The sequence below is a fragment of the Chlamydotis macqueenii genome, chromosome 19 (assembly GCF_036417535.1).
Source record: "Chlamydotis macqueenii isolate bChlMac1 chromosome 19, bChlMac1.mat, whole genome shotgun sequence".
Classification (NCBI taxonomy): domain Eukaryota; kingdom Metazoa; phylum Chordata; class Aves; order Otidiformes; family Otididae; genus Chlamydotis; species Chlamydotis macqueenii.
The window spans coordinates 5,807,391-5,821,471 of NC_141574.1; the positions used below are offsets into that span (position 1 = coordinate 5,807,391).

The 14,081-nt window shown below is 53.9% G+C and overlaps 2 protein-coding genes across 4 annotated transcripts in view; one reads left to right on the forward strand and one right to left on the reverse strand.

The window, feature by feature from the left end:
• The first annotated feature begins 379 nt into the window (after positions 1-379).
• Positions 380-2,585, forward strand: PROCA1 (protein interacting with cyclin A1). The gene is made up of 4 exons (XM_086763102.1): positions 380-859; positions 1,559-1,691; positions 1,791-1,925; positions 2,012-2,585. Exons 1-4 carry the CDS (start codon positions 661-663, stop codon positions 2,529-2,531), a joined length of 987 nt encoding a protein of 328 aa, XP_086619228.1. The 5' UTR covers positions 380-660; the 3' UTR covers positions 2,532-2,585.
• A 1,866-nt stretch (positions 2,586-4,451) lies between these two features.
• SUPT6H (SPT6 homolog, histone chaperone and transcription elongation factor) overlaps positions 4,452-14,081 on the reverse strand; it is a 29,045-nt gene continuing 19,415 nt past the window's right edge. For all 3 annotated transcript variants that reach the window (XM_086762950.1, XM_086762949.1, XM_086762953.1), the window contains 13 exons: positions 13,149-13,356; positions 12,527-12,674; positions 12,123-12,265; positions 11,214-11,354; positions 9,927-10,122; positions 9,551-9,789; positions 9,150-9,263; positions 8,539-8,663; positions 7,943-8,055; positions 7,560-7,637; positions 7,305-7,471; positions 5,769-5,956; positions 4,452-5,559 (listed from right to left, as the gene is read on the reverse strand). In XM_086762950.1, coding sequence (XP_086619076.1) covers positions 5,373-5,559; positions 5,769-5,956; positions 7,305-7,471; positions 7,560-7,637; positions 7,943-8,055; positions 8,539-8,663; positions 9,150-9,263; positions 9,551-9,789; positions 9,927-10,122; positions 11,214-11,354; positions 12,123-12,265; positions 12,527-12,674; positions 13,149-13,356 — 2,047 coding nt within the window. In that variant the 3' untranslated portion in view covers positions 4,452-5,372. The remainder of the gene's footprint in view (positions 5,560-5,768; positions 5,957-7,304; positions 7,472-7,559; positions 7,638-7,942; positions 8,056-8,538; positions 8,664-9,149; positions 9,264-9,550; positions 9,790-9,926; positions 10,123-11,213; positions 11,355-12,122; positions 12,266-12,526; positions 12,675-13,148; positions 13,357-14,081) is intronic.

Consider the following 14,081-nt stretch of genomic DNA (forward strand, 5'->3'; position numbering starts at 1 on the left):
TGCAGGGAGCAGCCATGGGATGGGACACGGGGTTGTAGGATCATCCTTGGGATGGGACACGGTGCTGTAAGGAGCATCTGTGGGATGGGACACGGGGGTCCAGGGAGCATCTGTGGAATGGGGATGTGGGGCTGAAAGGAGCATCCGTGAGACAAGATGGGGGGCTGCAGGGAGTGTCCGTGGGATGAGGATGTGGGGCTGCAGGGACCATCCGTGAGATAAGACGTGGGGCTGCAGGGAGTGTCCGCGGGATGGGACACGAGGCTGTGGAGATCATCTGTGGAATGGAGACGTGGGGCTGCGAGGAGCATCCGTGGGACGGGACACGGGGCCGCAGCAACATCCTTCTCCCGTCGGGGGCCGCTCCGGGGCCGGGGGCCGTGCGGGGCCAGTGCGTCACGGGGCGGGGGCGTTGGGGCCGGCACCATCACCCCACCGGCTGCCACAGCAACGGGGCCCGGCCCCACGGGGAAGGGAAACCCCTTCCCCGCGGGCTGCGGGGCCCGGGATGCGCTGGGCTTTGGGCAGCGGCTCCAGCATCCTGGCTCTGCGGGACCTTCCGTGGCGAGCCCAGCCGTGGCGTGGCGTGGCGAGCCGCCCCGCGTGGGCGGGCAGCGCGGCTCTATAAGACGGCCCCACGGCGGCGGGCGGCGCGGTGCCATGTGCGTCCCGGGGCTGCTCTGCCGCCTCCTCCTCCTCCTCCTCCTCCTCCTCCTCCTCCTCCTGGCAGCTGCCCCCGCAGCGGCCCCCGGCCCCGGAGCGGCCCCGCCGGGACGGCCCCGCGCCCGCCGTGGGCTCACCTACCCCGGGACGCTGTGGTGCGGTGCGGGCAGCAACGCGGATGCCTACGAGCAGCTGGGTAAGGGCGGCGGGCTGCTGCTACCTGTCCCCCCCATCCCGTCCCGTCCCGTCCCGTCCCGTCCCGTCCCATCCCCAGCCCAGTCCCGGTCCCCATCCCAGTGCTGGGTCAGTCCCCATCACTCCCAGTCCAGTCCTATCCCAGCCCTGGTCCATCCCAGTCCCCACCTTTGTGCTAGTTTAGTCCCTGTCTGTCCCAATCCAGACCCCACCCTACAGCTGGTCCAGTCCCACTCCACCAGTTCACTCCTATCTTGTCCCCATCACAGGGCTGGTCCATCCTGGTCCCTACACTGGTCCCATCATTGTTCCCAGCCTGGGCCCTGGTCCATCCTGCTCCCATTCTGGTCCCCATCCCAGTGCTGGTCCAGTCCTGGTCCACCCAAGTCCCATCCTCATCCCAGTCCTGATCCAACCTGGTCCACTCCCAGTCCCTATCCTCATGCCAGCCTAGTCCCTCTCTTCGTCCTGGTCCTGTCCATGCACCCATCCTGATCCCAGCCTAATCCCAGTCTCATCCCCACTGTGATGCTGGTGCAGCCCCAGTTCCTATCCCAGTGCCAGCCTTGTCCCCATCCAAGGGCCAGTCCAGTCCCAGTCTGACCCCAGTCTGATCTAAATCTGATCCCAGCCCCAGTCCAGCGCTGATCCCAACCCCGCCTAGCCCCAGCCCTACCTGCACCCTGTGCCCCCTCCGCAGGGGAACACCGGGACACGGACCGGTGCTGCCGGGACCATGACCACTGCCAGCACGTCATCTACCCCTTCACCGCCCGCTACGGGTACCGCAACCTGCGCTGGCACACCATCAGCCACTGTGACTGCGACCGCAGGTGAGCGGCGCCGTGCCCCACGGCATCCCCACATCCCCGGGGTGGGGGACCCAGCCCCTCAGGCATCTCCCCCCTCACCCCTGCTGCGCCCCGCGGCAGGTTGAAGGAGTGCCTGCAGCGAGTGAACGACACGGCCTCGCGGGTGGTGGGCCAGGCCTTCTTCAACGTCATCCAGGTGCCCTGCTTCGAGTTCGCCTACAAGGAGGAGTGCGTGGAGCCCTACCTCTACATCTGGTGAGTGCCCCCCGCTGCGGGGACCGGCCCCCCCGGCTCAGCACCGCCGGGGCTCAGCTCGCCCCGTGCCTCCTCGCTCTCTGCAGGTGCAAGGCATACAATACAGTGGCCGTCGCCGTGCCCAGGGAGCCGGTGCTGTACGAGTTCGGCGGGGAGCTGATCGACCGGGCAGCGAGGCCCGTGGGGGTCCCTCTGAACCCCCCGTGGAGCAGCGCAGGGGGAGAAGCCATCCCAGCACCTGCCCGCCCGCTGTCGCCCCGCAAAGCAGCCAAGAAAGAGAGGAAGGGGAAGAAGAAAGACAAGAAAAAGAAGCGGAAAGATCTGAAAAAGAAAGGTCCTTCCGAAAACGGGGAGCTGAGGCGTCCCGCAGCCGCTCCCCCCACTGGGCGGGACCCATGGGCCCTGCTGCCAGACTTGGGGGAAGCGGCCAACGCCATCCTGAGCGATGCCCCAGCACAGGATGGCTTGGCCCAGGAGCCAGCTCCGGTTCCCCCATTGCCGCTCCCCACCACCAGCGAGAAGAGGAGGAAGGAGAGAAACAGAAAGAAGAGGCTGAAAAACAAAGCTTTGGCAGAGCCTGGGCGAGAGCTGCGGCTGCGGACCTGACTCCTCACCCCGCGTGGGTCATGGCTGTGTAATAAAGTTGGTTGCTCAAGCAGATGGCGCAGCCTCAGCCCCGTCTCTGTGGGGAGCAAGGATCGCACCGGGGGAAGCATCCGGGGGGAATCCTGCGGCTCATCCCGCTTGCGGGGCTGCGGGAGGGGAAGCACCTGGAACAGGGTGGGTTTGAGCTGCTCCTCATTGCTCTCACCGGCTCACGTCACCTTCCTGGGCACAGGGGACGGCGAGTCGCTGCTGTGGCTGGGGACACAGCTCCCGTCCCCACGCCAGCACAGGGCAGAGCCCTGATTTTAGCTCCCCAGCCACTGAGGGTTGAGCTCCAGCTCCCCAGGGGTGCATTTCTCTGGAGTACCAGTTAATGAGTCGCACAATCCCAGCTCCCCGCCTCCGCTTAACCCGCTGCCTTTTCCCAGGCTGGGAGAAGCACGGTGCTCCCACCCCAGCACTGATCCCTCCAGCCCCCAGCAACGGCAGAGAGCCGCTCTGAGAGGAGCGAGGGGTCTTGTCCCTCGCTGAAGGCTCCTCAAAGCCACAAGAGCTCTTCGGAGTGGGACAACAGAAATTTTTCCAGCGCTGGGACAAAGGCAGATGTGGACAGGGAGAGGCAGGGCAAGCTGCCCGTGTCCCTGCCTGCTGGTCGGTGATCACAACTCAACGCGTTCCCCTCGCTGGTAACTCCAGTAGAAAGCTCTTCCCGCACCAAATTCCAGATTCAGAAAAAGCTGGAATGACAGGAGCCGAGCGCTGTCTCCTGTTTTGCCACGACACAAATCTTGGGAGATCAGGCAGCACCAAGGCCCAGAGAGCAGAGCTGCCTTGTGCAAACCCCACTGTTCCCGGAGGATCGTGCGGTGCAATCCCAAATCCCTGAAATAAGCGGACCACAGGAGCCCAGGGGGGAAATACCAAGGCTGCAGCGAGGCATCGCACCCTCTCGAGCGCTGCTAATGGGTGCAAAGTCCTTGCAGCAACCACGGCGTCACCACAGGAAGCACAGACATGTGGCACGTGGGCAGCTTCCCAAAAGTAGAATTTTTATTGACGGTACGGGAAAAACTAAAAACAACGACAGCCAAAAAGGAGCCAACGACGCACAGCTAGCCCCTCCCCATACAGATCCCACACATCCCGGGTAAGGAGCTGCTCCCCATCAAATTCTCATCATATTTTGATAAAATAAAAAAATAGCACAAGGTTAGCACAGCCGCAGCCTACGGCAGGCCCCGGAGCACGGTCCTCCGGCCCGGCCTGCGTGGTCGCAGGGGGAGAACGCGACTGCGGAAGCCAGGACCTGCACTTCTCTGAGGAAACAGCTTTGCTTTGTCTCCCGGGTGGCCGCCATTCTTCGGGAGCATTTACATGCCAAAAAGACCTTTGTTGCTGGAGGTCTGCAGTTCCTGCTCCTTTCCTAGCGAGAGGAGGCTAACCAGGAGCGCTGGGGAAGAACAAAGACGCTGCTTCCATAGAAAATTCCTACTAACAAAGCAGGAGAGGGGAAAGTGTGTGCAGCAGGAACCTTCCAGTTCAGAAACGGCTCTTGGCGCTGGCAGTGGCTCTGCAATCCTGCAGTGGGCTCTTTCTGACCCGACCGAAGTTACCAGCGTTATCTGCCCCCTCCCAGGCCCCCCCAGTACCTCTCCCAGGCAGTGAGACGCGGGCCGCCAGAAGGTGCCCGGGGTGTCAGCGTGATGTCTATAGGACGCATTCAAAACAGAACATTATTCTTTATCAGCTCAACAGAAAGCAGCTGCTCTATGAAAGTTTCAGCACGCAGGGCAACTCCAAGCAACAAAGGAGGAAGGAGCACTGACCGTCACCACTGAAATCTCCTTCTGAGCAAATCCATTGCTAAGAGGAGAGCGCGGGCAGGCAGCACAGGGTGCAGGCAGAAAACCTCTCAACGCATTCAGTAGAAACACTGTTTATTCACCCCTCTTGGTTACAACTGGGCAGGGTTAAGCAGTAATGGAGGAGGATGCCATGCACTCCCGGCTGCGTCGCGTTCTCTCCGCCATAGGAGCAGCTGCTCTCGCAGCGTTTTAGCCCACATGTCTGTCCCGCGCTTGGGAAAGCTGCCGTTGGCTGGTGTTTTGCTTCGCAGTCTGATTAAAAAAAAAAAAAAAAAAAAGAAAAAAAAGAATCAAAACTAAATAAATATTGTTCCAAAAGAAGCCAGAGGAGAGAGCGAGCTTTTGGTACGACAGCTGCGTTTCTCTCCAGCACGACCCCGAGTCCCAGAGCCGCTGTGCTAGACCCCTACGAACACAGCTGGGGGCTGGCACAGCCTCCGCAGAGCCCGCGACACACGAAAACACGGAGCAAACAACAACGGAAACTTTTTGAGAACTCCGGTTCGCTTGTCACAACCCCCGTGACTCTGCTTTGTGCTCTCAGGAGAAGGAGAGCTGACAGTCAGGGTTTGGGAGAATCCAAATGGAACGGGCTCGCTCCAGGCTGACGGTCTGCGCTTTCAGCTACGTTTGCTTCCTGGTCTTTGCGGTGAAAGCAGACTGCTGTGCACCTACAAGGACAGACTCGTTTGACCTCATAATTAATTTGCAGAGCTTCCAGAGTGATGAACCAGGGCCTGGAACGCAGAGGCCGCTGCAGTGTCCCTTCCTATGATATATTTATATATATAGTACACGTATTTAGACCAGCCCTGCCAAGTCTATTCGTTTGCTCAGGTGCATGTCACCAAGAGTCATTTCCCACCAGCTCACACCGTATAAAACGGGAGTTATGAGGCTAAGGGAAGGGAACTGGTTTTCAACTGTTCACTCTCCCTTCCCCTTCCCCAAGAAGAGAGCGGAGGTCCAGCACGGCCTATCGATCCATCTCATCCAGCAGCGGCGTGGCGTCCCCGGCGATGGACATGGGCGTGCTCTCGATCATGGGGCTGGGAGACGGGCGAGGAGTCAACCTCTGCTTCTGTTTCCTCCGTTCAGCCTCCTTCTCCTGGAGCCACTGCTCGGCCATCTTCCCCCAGTCGATCGCAGCGTGACTGTTGGTTCTGCAACAACACAGGCAGGAGGTGAGACGCGCTAGTAGGAGAGCTTCCCTGCCCTCCCTCCCCAGGGATCCCATGTGGGAAGGTGCAAGGCCATCCCAACAAACTGGTTCCACACACAAAAAAAAAAATAAAATAAAATAAAAAAATCAACAGAAGCAATCAAGATGGGACACAGAGGGATACACACACTCGGTGCTGGAGCCACTCACTTTGGCTGCTGCCTCTGCCTGGAGCTGGACGATGGCTGCGACTGCGTCTGGGACTGGGTGGACTGGGGTGTGGTGTTGGCCTGGAGCTGGTACTGGGGCGTCGTAATCGGCTGGCTGGGGGTAGTGTAGGAGTAACTGGGGGTCATCAGAGGGGTGGCCACCGGTTGCTGTGCTGGAGTCGTGAAGACCTGCGGAGAGCAGATGCTGTTATGGGACAGCGAGCAAACCCTGCCGCGCTGCGGGGCAGAGGCCTGGCGTGCTCTGCGTTGCCCTACTCGCCCAGGAGGCCGGTGCCTGCCCTTGCTGCACACTCCCAGCCCTGCTGGAGCCCCTCATCCGGGCAGGGAAAGGTTTGCAGTGACCACTGCCCAGGGATTGGGGGGCTGCAGGGCAGGAGCAGCACCCTGCTGAGCACAGGCCAGTAGTTGCCCCCACGATCGCCCTGGGGCAACACAGGTCCCACACACGGTACCAGGGGAGTGCTTAAGCCAAACAAAGATAAGGACGGTAAGAGATGGGCAGAAGAGGTACTCGGGGCAAGCTAGCAGGAATTATGTCCTGCAGTGGGCATGAACAGATGAATTCTGCCCCTGGGTGCTGCAGAGAAGGCACAACAGTTCCCAAAATTGCTCCCCCCAGATCCCACGCTGGCTGGTTCACTGTTTGCCTAACAGAGTGTTTAGTCTCTTTGCCTCTTGGTGTTCACCTCCTTTTTCTTCAGATTGTTTTGATGATTATTACGTTGAGTTATCTACAGTCCCTGCCTATCCCCAGCTCAGTGTTTACTGTGCCAAACTCTGTGAAAGCCTCCCAAGGTGGTCTGAAAGAGGATTCCACCTCCCTGCAAGCCTTGTCTTGCAGCATCTCTTCAGATCTCTCTAAAGGCTGGGTGCATTTCTTCTACCCAGGCACCTCAAGTCCTTCTGCAGCTGGATTCAGCCTTGGGGTCAGCTGGGAAGCTGGAAGCACGGGCTGGGAGGAGGCAGGCACCAGCGCACATGCGGAAAGGCTTCGGCATGAGCCGAAACTGTCCAATTCCATCTTATTCCCAGCAAAGCCTCTGGGTGTTCGGTCAGGCTGAGGTGTTCGCCTGCCGGTGCAGCTCGGAGATTAGCACGCTGAGCTGAAAAGCCCTGCAAACTCAGCGCATAGTTTCACAGCTAATCTCTTCCACTGGTAGCTCACGTTGCCAAATTCAGGGGCACAATCAGAAGGTTGTGCGCCCTCACCGCTGGATCCAGCCTCTCCACCCTGCCGCATTCCATGGGGGCCCCATCAATTTGCTGCTTGTTTCAACACTCCTCAGAGCAGGGCTGTAGTACATGCCTCATTTCGTCAGCCACAGGAGGCAAGAAGAAACCCGGTTCAAGATTCCACCAGGCTCCCCTGCGCAGCACCACAGGTACATAACTAGGACTGGATGATCCCAGGCAAGGAGTAACCCCTTAGGCTCCCTGTGGAGCCCCCGTGGGATGGTTTCTAGCAGCAAGGAGAAGCCATGCAGCACCTCCTCTTAGAAACTTAAGTGACACCTACGTGGTACGCGCTGCTGCCGCCTCCGCTGCCTCCATAGCCGAACTGACTGGACGCCCACTGCGCAGGGGTGGCATTTGGGTTCTGTCCCTGGCCCGTCACGGCAGCGATGGCATTGAACATCTGGGAGGTCATGTTCTGCGGCAGAGCGTTCACCGCACGGGTCAGGTCTGCAAGAAAGACCCATCACGTTAGAAAAAGCGGAGCCTGGAGAAGGAGGTCGTGCCCTGATTCCAACCAGGATAGGCCTGCACTGACCTGCCAGGTTAATGTTAGCTGGAGTAGCATTAATAGAGGCTGGAGTCCTGGTCCGACTGCTACTGCTGGGGGTAATGCCTGCATAAAACATAAACCAAGAGAGACAGATTAGATCTCGCAGGAGAGCTGCTATTGGCCTGAAACTTAGGATTTGAAAAAATGCAGGCAACATTTGTACTGGCAAGATGCTAGTTTAGCACCGAATGGTGTATGAGGGTTGTGTGGTGAGGAAAGGGACAAGCTCAGCCTTTGCTGCATGGCCCTCTTGGCTGAAAGATTAACTCTCAGAGAGCTCAAAATTGGTTAATGGAAGCCAAAGACTTGAGCGTTGCTTTGAAACGTGTAAGAAAGAAGCTGAGGCACTCAGGTTTTGGGATGCTCACCTGGAACAGGGTCCTGATAATGATCCTTAAACCATCGGAAGAGTCCGTTCACAGTAGGGAAGACCTGGCCCCGGTAGCGGAATCCTTCTGGTGTCACTGTCACATACTCTATCCTGTGAGGACCAGCGAATGCAGGAGATGACAGGCTGCTTCACAGCCATAGCTGCCACTGTACAGCACCCTCACGCTAACAAGTCACAGTCAGAACAGGCATAGCCTACAAACTCAGGCAAGGGACGTACTGATAACGAAGGGACAGATCTACCCAAACCACTTCAATTTTGTTTTCAAACAATTGCTCCAAAATACCACGCTTTTCCACCCAAAAATCTATCAACCATTGCCTATACCCCAGTGACACCCTCTGCATGGGGCAGTGCTGCTCGTGGCAGCCAGCTGGTTAGAAACACAGGAGTCTCCTGGTCGAGATTTACTGCTAAACACGGATCTTCTACTGTCAGGAGGCCAAACCCTGGGTACGTGGAGGCATGACTTACGGGGATACTGACAGAGCTGGAAGAGAAACTGGCAGCAATAAGCTGAGGCATGGTACTGGCAGTACTCAGCCGCAGATGCTGGGCTTGCCTCTCACTTACCTTGGTTTGCCTCGAGGCTGATATCCCAACAGGAATTTGCCAGGTAGATCTTTACAGGCACTGATAAAGTAGGGAATAAATGTTGGTTTCTCTTTCTTGGTCTTTATCAGCAGCTCTTCCAGCTTCTAATTAGAGAGAGAAAGAAGAGAAATGCTTAAGGAGAGCCTACATTTTTAGCAACCCACAGGGCCTACAGACATCTCCCTCCATGCTGTGGTGAGCTCTTTTTCTCCCCCTGATGCTAGCAATCCATAAAGGACCATGAACTGCACCGTTTCTGTGCAGGGCTGGTGCACAAATGTCACCAGGTCACAGAAAGCCAATACTCTCCCTTCAGTGATATTTGCTGGCTAGGCAATTTGCTGCTCTGGCACACTGCTGTAACCACATCAGACTCCCGTTGCCATCCTAACTCCACTGCTCCCAGACAGAATCCTCCTGAGACTGACAGCAGGAAACTGACTGCTAAGCCCCAAGCAACAAGAGGAATACTAGAGAGCTCAATCCAGCAGCAGCTCATGTCAGAGTTTAAGAACTGTCCTGAGAAAAATAAATTTATGTAACGCTCCTATATCTCCCACACAAGCTACCACAGCCTGGGACAGGCTCACCTTCTTGTCGCCACCGTTGCAGTCCTGATAGTACTTGTGATTCAACAGGTCTCTGGCAAAAGAAGCCATTGGCTGGACATAGCGAGCAACAATTTCATCCAGGTCTTCAAACTCCTTTGAACAAACACATTTAAAGAGATATTCAGGGTGCACGATGAGGAACTCTGATTCTAGGATACAGCTCTCAGCATACAGCATCACAGCAAAGCCGGATGTTTTGAGGGGGAAAAAAAAAAAAAAGCTGACTATTGTCTGAGAATCTGGAGAACTGCAATGGAAGTTACCCTCCAAGTCTGAAAGTAGCTGCAGGGACGGAAAGGCTGTGCCAACCTGTCCCTGACAAATAGGTACTTCTCCTTCCCCACCAACTCCTTCCCAGGCATGCTCTGCGGGGCTCTTACCTCTGTGTTAATCCAAAGTGTAGAGCCCAAGCTGAAGGCATTCTCCTTGCCCTCTTCTCGGACATCCACGTGCTGGTAAATCCCATCGTTCACCTTCCAGGTGACTGTCAGATGGTTCTCCCCTTTGCTACTTGGCCGAATAATCACATCCCCTTGGTCCATGGTCTCCATCATCTTCTCGGCTTGCTTGAAGCTAATGTTGTGGAATGATGGGTGAGCAATTACTCTCTTGATGTACGCTGAGGGACAAAGCGGAGTGTTTAGGCTTCCAACAGGAACTGCTTTATTCCAAGTGTATGTCTAATGGCACCTGTTCTCCTGAAGCACCCTGAGAAGGCTGGCATTACGAGGGAGAGAAAAAAAATCAGAGACTCACTTGTCCGCTGCTGCTTTCTTTTCAGGTCTTCTTCCTGTTTGTGATCTGCTGCCTCAGAGTCAAAGTCGTAGTAGGTGTCTTTAGGCAGTTTCCATTCATTGTTCTTATCCATCAGGTCCGAGGTCCTGCAGGTCAGGTCTGCACTGAACTTCTCAATATCGATCTTCATAATCCTGCAGTGAACGGTCATTCCCACCTACAGGAGAGGGGCAGGCTAAGTTGATCGGCAAGTTTGGCTGATACGCCAGCCTCCCTGCGCTACAGAGCGATCTGTGGGGTCACGCTGACAATAAGGAGGTAAAAATTACCTCGCCTACTTCAGACTGAAACAACCTTTACAAGTGATCCTTCCATATGAACTGAAAACCAACTGATCCCCAAGATGACTAAAACCAAAAGAGACTAAAGGAAAAATGGGCGGTTCTCCACCATGTCTACTACCTATGCGCCATACCACACAGCAAACTGCGTGTCTGGAGGCTGAGGACAATTAAATTTGTGATATTACGCATCTTTAACAACGGCAGCAGCAAAACTGGACTTCATGATGTGTAAGAAAGCAGTTAAGTCTGTTCAGAAACAGAGTGGAAGGCACCCAAAGCACAGCTCTACTTAAATGGGAAACAGAAAATACCACCACAAAAACGGCAATGTCTTAGTCCAGTTAACCGTGCTGATGTTAACGACTCTTTAAAGAAATGCGAAGAGACCTCTGAGCTTACAGGATTATCCATCACCTGCAGGGACTGTCAGGGGGACCCCAAAAGACAGCAAAGATGTTAAACCTCTATTTTATCATGCGATAAAAATATTATTCTGTTTCTTTCAGAAACCCAATCCCTGCCCTGAGCAAGACCAGTAACTCTGATGACCTCCACAAATGAATTGAGACAGAAGAAAAAGCTATGGGAGAGGGAAAGTGACCCTTGCATATCTAACAGCAGTTCTGTGAACTCTTTAGAAAGCCAGAAACAAAGGGCAGCTCTGCATTAGAATGCCTTCTGGTCTCCTAAACCCAGACTTCAGCCAGACTATAATAAATCCTCCCACAGCGCAACATGTTAACCGATTAACACAGTTCCCACCAGCTGTCAAGAGAGATTTGCACTGTGGGAGAAGGGCACTAACCAGAACCTGAACCTGCTGCTGATTTAAAGACCTTAAATGAAAATAAGGTTTGAAAAGTCATTTATGGAACAGTGTTATTAAGCAAACTCTAAATCTTTGGTATTGGCCCCGGGCTCTTCCAGCTCTTGCTGGATATGTGGAAATCCACTGCTTTCATACCTTCACCCTTTCTTCTGGCCGCTTGACCACCTTATCACTCAGAAATTTGGTTGGGATGAAGCCAGCGACGCCGTTATCCAGACGTGTCTTCACTCCAATGGCCTGACCTGGGCAGGAACCACTGTCAAAGTGGTTCCAAACCTTAAGCAAGGCAAAAGTAAAAGTCATTCAACATGGAAACAAAATAGCCCCGGCAGCTCACATTCAAACAAGTCTAAAAGCTGGGTCAGGAAACTGGTGCGACCAGCAGAGACATGCGGAAGGGCAGGGGACAGAGGACTTCAATGAATGCTACCCAGTAATACAATCTTCCTGCTCCAGTTCTGCACAGCTTATGGGGCTTCGCAACCAGGAAGGTCAGAACATTTTCAGACCCTGAACACAAGCCTGCAGCTAGCGCGGGCTTCTAAAGAACACTATAGGGTTTTAAAGCCACGGATTATCAAGGCTGGAATTCAGCAGTGTTTAGAAGAGACCTAAAGTACGGCTGCATTAAACAGCAGGGAGTCCAGGTAAGTTCTTAATGAGAAGGTGGCAGAACAACCTTCTGTTCTCAATGTCACGGGCAGTTTCTCTGCGTAAAACACAATCCTAGACCACAAACAAGCCTGCCTTATGTATTTACAAAGGAATGGTCAGCTTAGCCCCAGGTTCATTCCACTCCTAGCCCAGTTCACTAAAATCCATAATGTAGCCATAAAGGACCTCTCAAATCTATACTGAAGCAATTAGTCAAAACTGGAACAGACTGTATTTGCAGTCAAAGGCCACATTCAGGTTGGGATCTTGGGGCACGGCAGATACAATCTTGGCTCTGATACCTTGTCTCCCAAGAACTCTACAAAATGCTCAAGACTGACGACAGCAGACTCCTGACAAAGGCAGGCCCATTAGGAGAAGCAGCCTCACCTCGCTGAGCTCTGGAAAGTTATCCTGCTGACAAAAAGGACACTGCCAAAGGCCAGTTTCGTCGTTCCGTATTGCCTGGTCATAGCTTTCTCCTTGTGGCCGCCTGTGGGCTATCCCAGTCACATTGCAGATGATCATTTTACCTGTGGTGTGATAAGAGAGGAGAAGGAAGGACTGAAAAACTGAAAGCCAACTGCAGGGCTGGGTAGTTCCCTTGATCTATGGAAGCTGTGCATGAAGGTGTCAGGAGACTCCCCAAGTAACTGAAAAGCTGCTTCATGTAGGGGCAATCACAGCACTGACCCAATGTCACCCTCACCAAGATCCCTCTGCCCCACCTCTACACATCCTAAGTCAACTTAGGATGACAGAAACCAGAGCCCTCTTAGTAAACAGGGATGTACCTATATAAAAAGTCTCTGGAGTTTCTTTGGTCAGCATATTGAAGACCTCTTCTGTGTTTGGAGAACGGTATGGGGTTCTCAGGTCCTTGTACCTGCAGCTTAGTTCAGCTCGAATGTCGTATAAAGTGATATGCTTGTCACCGTAGCCCTGCGTGGTATTCAAAGGTTATAGACCCGTGAGCAGCAGGAAGGAGTTGAATAGGGAAGCCAGTATAAGTTACAAAAGAACTCAAGAAATTTATCAAACAGCAAATTTTTAAAAACAGGAATGCACAGAGTACCATCAAACTGTGGAACTCAGTCATAGGATGCTGAGGAGGTCAAAAGTACCAATATGTTCAGAAAAAAAGTTAAACCAGTTCAGGGAGGACAGCTTAAACAGTCTCATTACTGTCTCCTGTCTCCTTCCTCCCTCTGCCCCAAGCAGGCTTTCTGTAAGCATTTACTACATGCCATTGTCAGACACTGAATACTCATCACGGTTGTTTATACATTTTACAATGGCAACAGCTAAATTCTCAGCTCCTAAAAAGGATAAGGGTCACCAGCTATAAAACATAAGAAACCAAGCTGGACAGCAGAGCTCCTGCTCTGTTTCTCAGCACCAGGAATCTCAGCGCACCTGTCTTTCCAGTTCTTCAGCAAAGGCATCAAGATCCAGGTCTTTCAGACGTTCAGGGTTTTCCAAGATCTCCTCTAGAGCTCCTGCGGGATTGGCGTCCTCTGCCGACTCATCGTATTCTAAGGCATCCACTGCCATTTTTCTCGCCCATTCATAGGTTTCAGGATGGACCCTAGACCCATCTAGGACTTCGATATAGGAATCGGTACTGCAATAAAACCAAAGCAATGTTCAGACAAGGACTCTGCAGGGTTCCAGAGTCACCTTCATCAGCTCAATAACAAATCACGCCGCTGAGCACCACTTCTCTGTTGCTGCTGCCCTCAGTGGAACAAACTGCTTTAAAAAGGACACAATGAGCTCTTCTTTACTAAATCAACAGGAGCCAAGGCAAGACATCACAAATTCCAGCCTGCAGCTCCTGCATGGGAAAGACAGCGCCGGGCATTTTGGATGCTATCTAGATTTGATCACCCTGTATGCTATAGGTGCTCTTTGAGCACACAGCTCTTTACAGTTTCTCTCGTCATACAAATTAAGTGTGGTCAACTGGCAGCGCAGCCATCAGCATCCAGCTGTTTGGAGGAATCTACACTTTGCCTCCTGCATGTCTGGGATTTGTATCCTGCAAGAACCAGGCACCTAGTGGAGTCGCATCACTCAACGTACAGATTCAGCCAGGTGTCCTCTCTCAAATTGCTTTTCAAAGGCAAGAAGGATACCGTGCCAGCCCTAGAGAAAGCACATTTCTGGCAGGTGACCCTTCTGTGCAAAGCAGTCAGCTAGAGATTTAGAAACTGGGTTACCACTGTCCTCCAAACACACACCTCTTCTTTAGCTACTGGTAACCTAGTGCTCTACAAACTTCCCAGTATTGTTACCAGTTTAAGAGGAAGCTAAATTGATGAGTTATGCCTCAAGCTTAAAACTTTA

Coding starts and splice junctions, on each gene's coding strand:
- PROCA1 (XM_086763102.1), top strand. CDS start 661: ATGTGCGTCCCGGGGCTGCTCTGCCGCCTCCTCCTCCTCCTCCTCCTC. Junction 860..1,558: donor GGATGCCTACGAGCAGCTGG/GTAAGGGCGGCG, acceptor CCCCCTCCGCAG/GGGAACACCGGGACACGGAC. Junction 1,926..2,011: donor GAGCCCTACCTCTACATCTG/GTGAGTGCCCCC, acceptor CGCTCTCTGCAG/GTGCAAGGCATACAATACAG.